Source organism: Episyrphus balteatus, chromosome 2 (genome assembly GCF_945859705.1).
Source record: "Episyrphus balteatus chromosome 2, idEpiBalt1.1, whole genome shotgun sequence".
NCBI classification, from domain to species: Eukaryota; Metazoa; Arthropoda; class Insecta; order Diptera; family Syrphidae; genus Episyrphus; species Episyrphus balteatus.
In genome coordinates this window covers 66192878-66205182 of record NC_079135.1, presented here as the reverse complement: position 1 = coordinate 66205182, position 12305 = coordinate 66192878, and the positions used below count along the sequence as shown (strand labels likewise).

General features: G+C 32.1%; 1 protein-coding gene across 1 annotated transcript in view; it reads left to right on the top strand.

Moving 5' to 3' along the window:
* LOC129908741 (uncharacterized) overlaps positions 1–12305 on the top strand; it is a 29824-nt gene that overhangs the window by 13829 nt on the left and 3690 nt on the right. The window contains 9 exon segments of the mRNA XM_055985469.1: positions 1298–2605; positions 2672–2889; positions 2953–3200; positions 10035–10273; positions 10334–10558; positions 10560–10744; positions 10815–11240; positions 11305–11443; positions 11501–11874. Coding sequence (XP_055841444.1) covers positions 1298–2605; positions 2672–2889; positions 2953–3200; positions 10035–10273; positions 10334–10558; positions 10560–10744; positions 10815–11240; positions 11305–11443; positions 11501–11874 — 3362 coding nt within the window.

The window sequence follows — 12305 nt, the reverse complement described above, 5'->3', positions numbered from 1 at the left end:
TAAGAGATTACTTTCAATGCGAATAAGCTAAAACACCCTCTATATTAAGACTTAAGTAATATTCAGTTATTCTGTGCTTGAGATTTCTCTCTTACGGGTCAATCGAATGATTTATTTACTTTAATTGCACTATCGAAAAGTCTCCAAAGCTTTTTATATAATCATGTACTTATGCTAGTCGTTTTTATGTTCAAGAAATATAAGAGACTCAAAATAAAGCTATCATAAAACGAAGACGTGTTTAGTGTTCTCATTTGTATTTGCATGAATTATAATTTGCATGATTAAAGTACTTATGCTTCCTAATTCACGAGATCTTATAGGTAAATTTAAAATTTTGTTTTCAAGTACATTCCATATTTATTTGTTCATTAGAAAAAGAGGTGAATGGGCATTGAACAGAAATTATAAATTATAACCTTAAGCCTGGTACGCAGATCGAGATAAATTTTAGCATATTTCGAATTTTAATTGTTCAAAACAAATTCATAATAAAATCGTCGTCCTCATGAGGAAACCTCGTAACTCCCAAAATCAAACTTTTACAGGAGAGACAAAAGAGTAGAGAAACAACAGAGTAGTTGGGGAGTAAAGTGTTGTACAAAATTTAAATTTAAGTCTATTTAGAGGTTTCGGAATGACTTCAAATTTTCTGGGTAGCTCCGCTGATATATTTTCTAAAACGAGATTTCCTTATGAGACCCATACAAACTGTCGAAAAAATTAAGCCGGGCCAAAATTTAACTGAGCATCTTATCGATAATTTGTATGGGACCTTAAAATTTGGCTCGGATCGATAAATTTGGCTCGGATCTGTGTACCAGGCTTTAAGTTCAAAATTATCAAAAATGTCGAGGGCCGCAAAGTTACTCGTTGTGGGCCGCATGCGGCCCGCGGGCCTCAAGTTTAACATGCATGCCCTAGAGGTTGCAGCGTAACTTATTTTAAATTTGTTCTCAATACCACCCATTCATTTATTCATTCACTATTGAATCTGTAGTTTGTCACTGTATTTTTAATAGAAAAACGTCAAACATAACCCAATTAAAGTTTCTTTATCTTCGATTACCATTTATTGTTGTTTTTAATTTTATTTTATCAAAAAAGACTACTCCGGATAATTCCAGACGACCAAACGAAAATGCTTATAGTTCAGAAAAAAATAATAGACTCTTTTAACCCCCAAAAAATGTTTTAATTTTTTTTCTACATTACAACCTTATTTTTAAATTAAGCAAAGTATTTTTTTTTTTGAATTATACATACATACATTTAATGATTTTGATCTCTCTTTAAGGAAACTCAACACTCAGATGATGAAACTAAAGTTGAACAACCAGCTCCGCCAAAATCACCACCTCCTGTAGAATTAGACAATAATACTACCGATTTGATTACATCACCAAGCGTACAACGACGTAAGTTGGAAGATGAGAAAACACCTCCAAAGAAACGTGGTCGTCGTGCCAAAATTCTCACAAATGAAAAACAGACGCCAGAGAGTGTTGGTACAAACCCCACCGATACGCCACCAAGTTCTGCTGGACAAGCTATCAGAAAACAACCATCATCCAAAGAAAGTCCCGAAACATCAGCATTAGTTATTCCAAAGCGTTCACAACGTCGAATCAAACCCACCCCCAAAATCCTCGAAAACGATGAACTCCGTTATGAGTATGAAACAAAAAACATCGAGCGGATAACATCTTGCATTGGAAATGAAATCGAAACCATTCCAAATGTTTCTACCAAACAGAATTCTTCGCGTAGCAGCAGCCGACATAGGGAGATAAAATCTGAGAATAGTAGCGAAAGTCAAACACATCATCCTTCAAATGTGGTTAAGAAAAAACTATTCACCAAAGCTGATAATACCACAGAAAGACCAAAATTTGAAAAGAAACCATGTCCAGATATGCAAATATTTCTAACCGAAGTCAGAGCAGCTAAGTGGCATCACAATAAGTCCCCAGAGGACAAAAAACTTAGCAAAAAACAGCAGCATAAATTATTGAAACAAAAGTACAAGCACATGGAAAGACTTGGACTTCGCCGGACGAACAGTGGGGATGCGTCTGAATCCGAAAATTCTTCAGATGACAATGAAGAGTTTGTACCATCGAAAAGGGTTCAAGTAGGAAAAACCAATGTAACACTTCGAATTCGTGGTTCAAAGGAGAGTACGCCGCCAGTAAGAAGTGTACCGTCCCCAAAGCCTAGCAAAAAAATGCGTCAAAAACTTCAAGTAGCACCAAAAATCAGAGAAAAGAACACAGAAGCTAAACCGATGGCGTCGGCTTCGAAGGTACCAAATCCTGTGGTAGTTGTTCCAAATCCTTTACATAAGGAGAATACAAAGGATCTAATTTGCCTATGTCACAAACAGTCGCAGTACTATACACAAAAAACGCCTGAAACAGCGTTTTGCTGTGCAGTTGATCAAATTGAAGAACAGAAAGTTGGTTGCTGTAATCAGTTAGGAGGAGAATTGTTAAATCTTGTGCGTCCGAGCTCAAGGGTAGGTTACATGATCCTTTGCGATGACCATATGAAGCGTTTTAGAGCGCACAACTGTTGTGCTGGCTGTGGAATTTTCTGTACTCAGGTAAGTCTTACAGCACAAAATGAATAATTATAATAAATATAATTAATAATTTTTGCGTTGTTTTAGGGAAAATTTAGTTTTTGCCAACAGCAGCACTTTTTTCACCCGGATTGTGCTCAGAAATTTATTCTCAATAGTCCGTACGATCCATCATCGCCTTATACAAGTCCAACACTGGTGATCAAGTGCCCACACTGTGGTGTTGACACACCAGAACGAACATCTACAGTGACCATGAAGTGTCAATCTCTGCCAGTATTTTTACCTAGTCAAAAAGCAAATATGTATGAATGCAAAAAGTTAGACTTAAATCGATAAAAAAAACTAATTTATCTTTTTTTTTTTAGAAAACCAGCGAAAATGGGTTTGCCATTAGTGCATGTACCAATTACTGTTACAAATAATAATACTAGCAAAAAAAATAAAAATAATGGGTCCGAGAGAAAGACCATGTCACTTGAAACACTTATACCTGAATCGGTTATGAACGTTGTAGGACGAACAAACGGAAGGCGAACAAATTCAGAGTTTTCTCCCAAGGATATGTATTATGCTGTAAAAAATGATGATCTTGAAAGAGTTGGTGAAATTTTGGGTGAGTTTGAGTCAGTTTTATCTCAGCAAGAACACTTCTGTAATAAAAGAAGAGCCAGCTTTATTAATGAAAAAATTAAATTAAATTAAATTTGGCCAGTTTGTAAAATTTGGTCTTAAAAAATAAAAAAAATTGGATAAGTTAAGAAACTTTCAATTGATCTTTAAACTGCATTTTTCAAGCATGAATTGTTCCATTATTTTGATGAACAGTTATGTACGGTTTTGGGGACTCAACCTCTCTTTCCCGAAGTTGCTGAAATTGACAAAAAAATACGGAGAAATTTTTGTAAAAAAACGTGTAGAACCTAAATTGCTAGAATACGTGAATGGACCTTTCTTCTTGTTCAACCCACGCATTACAGTACATATTATTGGTAATTTTTATTTTTTAATCGAATAGGAGACCTATACTGTCAGCAGATTTTTTATTAAATGGGTAGCCGATACATAGTAATAGGAGTGACATTAAAATGATAAAGAATGCATAAAAAAGCAAGTCCGTCGGTCTGTATATCTCTCCTCTTTATAAAGAGCTACAGCCTTATCGGATGGACTTATTATTATTAGTATGAAGCGTTTTTTGGCGAGGTAGGTACCTACATGTCATCACCGATCTCGGAAAAGTTAAATTTTCTAATAAACGGCACCAACGATTTTGCACTTTTCATTATTAACTGTTTTTTTTTTTTTAATTTGATTTTCTCCTAAACTACTTATTTGATTTCTACGAATTTTTGTATATAAAAGTTTAAAATCTAAACAAAAATGAAATTAAAAAAAAAATTTTTTTTTTGAAAAATCAAATTTTCGAAAACGTGACCCTGACTTTTTTTGAACTTTTGGGTTTGTAATTGCTGCAAAATGGCATATCAACTTTTATTTAACTCTTCCCGGGTTGGTGCGGTATGAAATCGCAGCACCTATTTTAACATTTTTTCAAGCTTTGAGGTGCAATAGTATTAAACTAATACCTCATTTCTATTTTTTTTTCTTTGAGACATTGGTTTCAACTTTCATATATTCGGTCGGGTCACCCGCTAAATTTGTTCCACTTATCTATAATATAACGTTGTGAAATTCCAAAATAATTAATAAGCAAAAATTGGAAATCTGTGTACTAACTCAACAAACAATTTTCAATATCGATCAGCAGCCCTTCTATAAAAGATAGAAAGCTTAAAATTCAACAGTATGACAGGATGTAGAACCAGTGTGATAGGATGTGGAACCAAAATAGGGGGTGGCCCGACCGCTTTTTAAATTTTTCCCATGACTTTCTAACGTCACACGCGTTACATCTTATTTGAAGATATTCTCACACAGTACAATAATTGGAATACTTTTTATTAAGAACAATGAAACAAAGTAATATTCTAAGTGTTAATGTACTAAAATACTTAACTTAGTGAATAGTTAAAGAAATAAGATCAAAAAACATACAAAAATCTGCCAAAACCATTCCATGGAATTACCCATATTTGTTTGATCTTATTTTCTTATAGGGGTAATTACATGAGATCAAATAGGCCTATTTTTGTATGTTTTTCGCTCAAATTTATTTACCTATTCACTTAATTAACTATCTATTGATATTGGTGACCTTTTTGTACTTATATAAGTTTTTGGTGAACGGGCTTCAGGTCAAATGAAACAAATATTTTCTTTTTGTCACAACGTTTCGTCCATGTATATTAGGGTGTCCGTTATTTCCCAAAGTGATGTTTTCGGGGGAGACACCCCCCGGATCGGAAGTTTAGGGCATAAATAAGGGGAATTTAGCAAAAAAAAATTTTTTGGAGGTCATTAACCCGTGCCTCTAAGGTCATACTTTCCCCATACAAATTTGTATGGGAAATTTTTAACTCATACATAAAATTTTTTTTCTCTCGAGTTAAATCATCTATTTTTAAAATGTTTGTTGATTCTGGTTGGAAAATAGCTCCTTTAAAAGATTACATTCAAAATTTCCCGTTAAAAATTGTTTTATATTTTATTTCGGTTTTTGAAATTATTAGCTGTTTTCGTAGTTTTTGCTTTCACCTATCACATATGTTTAAATGCAGTTTTATTGGTTTTTAATTCTTTTCAAATATTGCATGCAAAAATTTGTGTATAAATCAAAAATTTTAATTTTTTTAAATTTCTATTTGAAATTTTTGCCGTTTTTATAATAAATAAATATTATTATATACTTTACCCTTTCTTGTTTGCAACTTTTTTGATGTCATTTTTTAGGTGAATAATTTTTAAACAAAATTCAATAAAAATATTGTAAACATATCTTTTGCAGTTCAAGAAAAATAAATTTAAACGTATAAAAACGGCAAAAATTTCAAAAAAAATTTAAAAAAATTAAAATTTTTGATTTATACACAAATTTTTGAATGCAATATTTGAAAAGAATTAAAAACCAATAAAACTGCATTTAAACATATGTGATAGGTGAAAGCAAAATATTTTCAAAAACCGAAATAAAATATAAACAAATTTTTTAACGGGAAATTTTGAATGTAATCTTTTAAAGGAGCTATTTTCCAACCAGAATCAACAAACATTTTAAAAATAGATGATTTAACTCGAGAGAAAAAAATATTATGTATGAGTTAAAAATTTCCCATACAAATTTGTATGGGGAAAGTATGACCTTAGAAGCACGGGTTAATGACCTCCAAAAATTTTTTTTTTGCTAAATTCGCCTTATTTATGCCCTAAACTTTCGATCTGGGGGGTGTCTCCCCCGAAAACATCACTTTGGGAAATAACGGACACCCTAATGTATATGGACATCATCAGGTGAACAATGGTTTCTATTTAAGCATTGATAAATATTTTAAGAAATGTTTACAAATTATTAACAATACAGTAAAACTTACAAACAATTATTGTTACATTTAAATTAAATAATAAACTTCTTACAACTACACAGTATAAAGTTTAACTGACAAGTAACATGTCCTACAAACATAACATAAAAAATTATTTGAACATCACACACATAGAGATCATGTTGCAGAGCTTTTTCTTTTTCTCTTCTCCACCAAATGTTTATACTGTGGGCTGACATCTTCCATATCGGTTCTCCTGTTCATCTTGTTATCAGCATTGATGATATGTAGTGTCTCGATTATCATCCTTTTGTTTTGGTGTTCTTCTCGCTGCATAATTTTGACGTTATCATAGTTGGGGGAGTGATTGTAGCTTATGCAATGTGATGCCAGTGCTGTCTTCTGGAGTGCGTCGCTCTTGATATCGGATTTGTGGCCTGCGAGTCTACTTTTAAGTTTTTGTTTAGTAGTTCCTATATAGATTTGGTTACATTCTTCGTCTGTGTTTCCATTACAATTGATTTTATAGATTAAATTTGAATGTTCCATTTTGTCTATTTTTGTTTTAAGATTTGAATAGAGTTGTGAAGTTGTATTTGTCGATTTCATAGCTAATTTATATTTTTCCGTATCTAAAACGTTGTGACAAAAAGAAAATATTTGTTTCATTTGACCTGAAGCCCGTTTACCAAAAACTTACTTAATTAACTATTTTAAAACATTAACGTTAAGTATATTAATTTGTTTCATTGTTTCTAGTATTCAAATTATTCTAACAATTTTGCTGTCGGAGAATATCTTCAAATAAGATGTAACGGGTGTGACTTTCTAATGCAAATAGGGCAGGTGCGCGAAAAATTGGGTGGGTGTCAAAAGTCGTATTTTTAAAGATTTCTGTGAAAAGTAGACCTCCTTTCGAAAAAAGTTAAACTCAAAAGCTGTAGATAATAAAAAGATCTGCATCTTTTTTATAAAAGAAATTGAGAAAAATACAAAACTACGATTTCTTGATTTTTTATTTTTATCTACTACAAAAATAGTTGGATTTAATAAAACTTGGTTGAAACTTACCTTTTTATATGTTTTGCTTATTTTGAATGTTTTTTTTTTATCAAAATATTAATTTTTTGATGAATTTAGTTTGAAAAAAAAAGTTAAAAATTATTTGGAAAAATAAAATTAAATCCAACTATTTTTGTAAAACATCAAAATAAAAAAACTAAGAAATCAATTTACAACTTCTACTCAAATCATTTTTTTATATAATCTCAAAAAAAAAATGAGAAAAATGCAAAAATATGATTTATTGCTTTTGTATTATTATCTTTTACAAAATTAGTTGGATTTTGGACTACAGGTCAAAACAAAATATAAAATTGAATTTATTTCATAAAGACTACAAAACAAAAACAAATTCTTGCTTACGTTTTCTTCTTCTTCAAAATGATAGTAATCGACAAAAAGGTTAAATCGTTTCACTTTTTGGGAATCTTCAAAAATATCTTAAATCATGCCTCATTCAATGTATCCTAAGTAATCAGTTTAAAAAAAATAAATGTTTTCACATGCTTAGAAATCGTGTCAGTGAAGGTGACTTAGTGGTTGTATGCCAAAATTGAAATTATTTTTTACTTGCTCTATAGGGCAAGTATTGGTTTCGTGCAGAAAAAAATTCGAGGTTTTAATCAAAACCAACATTACGATGATGGAGAAGATCAAAAAAGTGGTTTTCGTCATGCCGTCCGTCGGTCTGTGCGTCTGTGCGTGTGTGCGTCTGTGCGTGTGTGCGTCTGGGCGTCCTCTCCTTTTTAACGCATACCCCATATACCGTTTTCGAGGTATTGCACTTTTCTCGAAAACGGCTCTAACGATTTCGATAAAATTTTATATACGTAATGGTCTTATAGATCCTAACAAAACTGCGTTTTTTTTTTAAAATTCGGAGAACGGAAATATGGCGTTGCCATTTTGCAAAAATTGACATATTTTTTAGGTTCATATATTCAATCGAAGCATAAGCTAATTTTATTCAAAATTTACAGACAACTAATTCTTTTCATTTTGAAATGTAAAATAAAATTTTTTTTTAAAGTTTTAAAAAATTGAAAAATTTTATTTTCTTAACATTCGATTTAAAAAAATTTTTCGAAACTTAACCAAATCTTAAATTTACAATAGATATTTAAGATAAAGACACTTTGAACTACAAGAGCAAGTACGTGCGACCCAGTCGTGCATTTTACTTTTTGTTGCTTTAAGTCAATAATCTTCAATAAATTAACGATATCTAAATAGGTCTCGTTTTCGTTATATATTTTCGTTTTTGGATGCATGGTATGTTTTATGTTCGAAATGAGATTTTTTTAAAACTGCATTTACCTTCCATTCCAAATTTAAAAAAAATTATTTTCTCATAAACATATTCAGTTTTTTCGCCATCCAAATGGATCTAGAACCATTTTTTTGTCAATAAAGCCTGAACTACATCAAAACACAAAGTCAAAAAAGTACGAAAAAGTAAACAAAGCTCAAAATATAAAAATCACATGTATATTTACCTGACATCTATTCGAAAAAAATTAACTAAAAAAGCTCTTTTGTTTTTGAAGTTTTGAATCGAATACTTTTTTAAAATGAAAGAGAGATATACAAACAAGCTACTAGGGGGAAGAAGAAAAAACATCGTGTTTACTTTTTTGTACTTTTTTGACGACGAAAAAGTAAACAAAGCTCAGAATATAAAAATCACATGTATATTTACCTGACATCTATTGGAAAAAAATTAACTAAAAAAGCTCTTTTGTTTTTGAAGTTTTGAAATTTCAAATAAAAAAAATTGAAAAAATAAACAAATCACAGTCAACTCCATCTAATTCGAACTGTCACAGGACACGAAAATTGGTTCGAGTTAGAGGGAAATTCTACTAAGAGAAATCTATTCAATCTTTTTGCTGCAGGCGGTTTCATTAAAAACGGTAAAAAAATTTGAGTTAGAGAAAAATTTGACCTAAAGGAAGTACGACTTATTGGGAATCGACTGAATTTGAAATTTCAATTGTTTGTCAAAAGAGCTTTTTTTCGCAAAATGACAGGAACTATGTGATCGAAGAGCTACCTTACGGAAAGGATATAAAATATTGTTTGAGTGTATTTGTTTTTAAAACTTTGTGAAAATTGAAAGCTTGGTCTTGTTCAAGCTTTTTGAATCGAATACTTTTTTAAAACGAAAGAGAGATATACAAACAAGCTACTAGGGGGAAAAAGAAAAAAACATCGTGTTTACTTTTTTATACTTTTTTGACTTTGTGTTTTGATGTAGTTCAGGCTTTAAGAATAAAAAAATTAAAAATAAAATTAAAAAAAATTCTAAATAAATTTTTTACATGTATGTGCTTCAAAACTATTTCGAAAAATTAAAAAAAAAAATGAAAGTGACCCTTATAGCGTTTTCGTTTGGTCGTCCGGGACTGTCCGGAATTCCTCCGAACGATTCTGAAACTGTTCGTTTGGCACTCAATGACAGTTCTAATTCTGAAAAGAAAAGAAAATCGATTCCGAATTTTGAGGCAGAATCAAAACAAAAATCACGCACACATGTTCACACTTAAGACGTCAAAGTAATGGAATGTTGTTGGAAAATAAAAAAAAAACGATAACTTTTCATGGAATAAACAAATTAAATAAAATAAAACTTTCATCAGGCGTTCGCATTATTTGGCGTTTCACAAATACCAAGAAACCCAAACTTCAGAATCAATAAGAAGTATTGATTCTTATCCAAGTTTGTTCGTTTGGAATTCCGGATCGAACAGTCCCAGACCGTTCTAAGAATTGCCAAACTAAAACGCTGTTACTGTCTAATTTGTGTTTTGGAATTACAATAAAAAACTATCGACCCAATACAAATAGAGTTACATAATGTAGCGTGTTTAATTTGACTTTTGTTGTTATGTAACAATTATTTATTTGTGTATTAATTTATTTAAATTCTTTCCTTTTTTGTTTAGGTTCTGGTTACGATGTTACAAGTTGTATGCGTGAGTTTCTCGACGGTACCTGCTTGCATTTAGTGGCTCACTCTGGAACCCTTCAAATGGCCTATTTGCTTTTGTGTAAAGAATTTCCACAGGACTTTGTTAACATGATAGATCGTGAATTACGAACTGCTCCAATGTGTGCTGTAATGAGTGATAAATGTGACATACTTAGTTTATTTACACAATGCGGCGCAAATTTAGCAGCCAAAGTGAGTCATAACCTGTGAAATGTTTTACAACTTCTGACAACCATTATTTTATACTTACAGGGTCCAGAGGGTAAAACTTGTCTTCACATAGCCGCAAAACTTGGACACTTGGAGGCAACACGAATTCTTGTGGATAGTTACAAGGGCAGTAAAAGTGTGACGAATTTCTTAAAATTTATTAACTCACAAGATGATGGTGGATGGACAGCGATGGTATGGGCTGCAGAGTTAGGCCATACTGAAATCGTTAGGTTAGTGTAAAAATTATTTATCTCCCTTTGGCAGTTCTAAAATTTGTGAATCGTTTAGTTTGTTATTGAACCATGGAGCAGAACCAGATATATGTGACAATGACTACAATACGGTGCTTCATTGGGCAACATTGTTCAATGGAAGCTTAGATACAATCAATCTTTTGCTGCAGGCTGGCAGTGATTGTAATATACAAAATGTAGAAGGTGATACCCCATTGTAAGGAAAAAAATAAATAGAATTTAAGTTATATTGAATCATATTTGATAAAAAAAATTCTTTATTTAAGGCATATTGCTTGTCGAAACCAAGCCACTCGCTTGTGCCTTGCTCTAATTGCAAACGGAGCTGATCTCATGATTAAAAACAAAGCTGATGAACTTCCTTACGATTGCATTCCGCGGGAAGACAGTCAGTGTGCCCGAACAGTTGGTTTCAATATGCAAATGCGATCTTTTGCCCCCACAGGGCTTCGTAATCGTATTGTTTCGAGTGACATATCGAATGGTCGCGAATTGAGACCCATTCAAGCTGTACGAAATGAATACAATTTGATTGCGGCATTAGCGGTGACGACATCTTCTTCGTCATCGGATGAATCAGATGATATTATGCTGCCAGATTTTAAATACATCACAAAGAACATCATTCAACAGAATCCGATTCAAATAGATCAAAGAGTTTCTCAGATGAGAATTTGTTCTTGTCGGGATGGGTAAGTTAAAATGTTTGTTTTTTTGTTTATTTTAAATGTAAACTGTCGTATTTGCTCGGATTAGGTGCATTTCAGATCAATGCCAGTGTACAGCGGCTTCAGTACAAAACTGGTACACAGCCGAGGGTCGTCTAAACTCTGAATTTAACTTTGAAGATCCACCTGTGATTTATGAGTGCAATGATGTTTGTGGGTGCAATAAGGTTTGGGCACGAAAAAAAAACATTTATTTTATTTATTATATTCGTGTATATTCTTAGTTGGTTTGTAAGAACCGTATCGTTCAAAATGGTATCAAAATCCCACTTCAAGTCAATGAGTGTGATGAACAGTCAAAAGGATGGGGTGTTCGAGCATTGGTCAACGTACCTAAAGGTTCGTTTGTATCTGAATATACTGGAGAAATGCTAACGGATTTTGAAGCTGATCGAAGAATGGATGACAGCTATTTCTTCGATATTGGCCATGGTCATTGCATTGATGCAAACTACTATGGGAACATAAGTCGATTTTTTAATCATTCATGCGATGCGAACCTTGTTCCAGTTAGGGTTTTTTACGAACATCAGGATTTTCGTTTCCCAAAGATTGCCCTGTTCGCCTGCAGGAATATACCCGTTGGTGAAGAATTATGGTAAGTGAAATTAAAAATAAAATATTTTAAGAAAAAAGGAACAGCAGCCTAACTGCAAGTATGAAAGCATACAAAAATTGAAGCATAAAATAAAATCTCGAAAATTTTGTTTTCATAATTTTGGTTTGTTAAACTTTCAGGAATGATATGAAAATATTGTTGGTTTGCCAGAAAAAGTGTAATAAAACAATTTTAATTTATTTATTGACAACAAACTATGTTTAATTCTGACCAATGACCCATACAGATCATGATTACAAAATAAAACGATCTGGATCAATATGCAAGCAGATTTCTATATTCATCTCTTTTTCGCCCCATCTGTTTTTTTTTTCTCTCTACTTTTTTCTTTCTACCGATGTGCAAAAGCCATCTGCATTAGGGCGCTCGTTATTTAAAGGTTTTTCGAGAATAAAGTTCCTAAGTGGAAA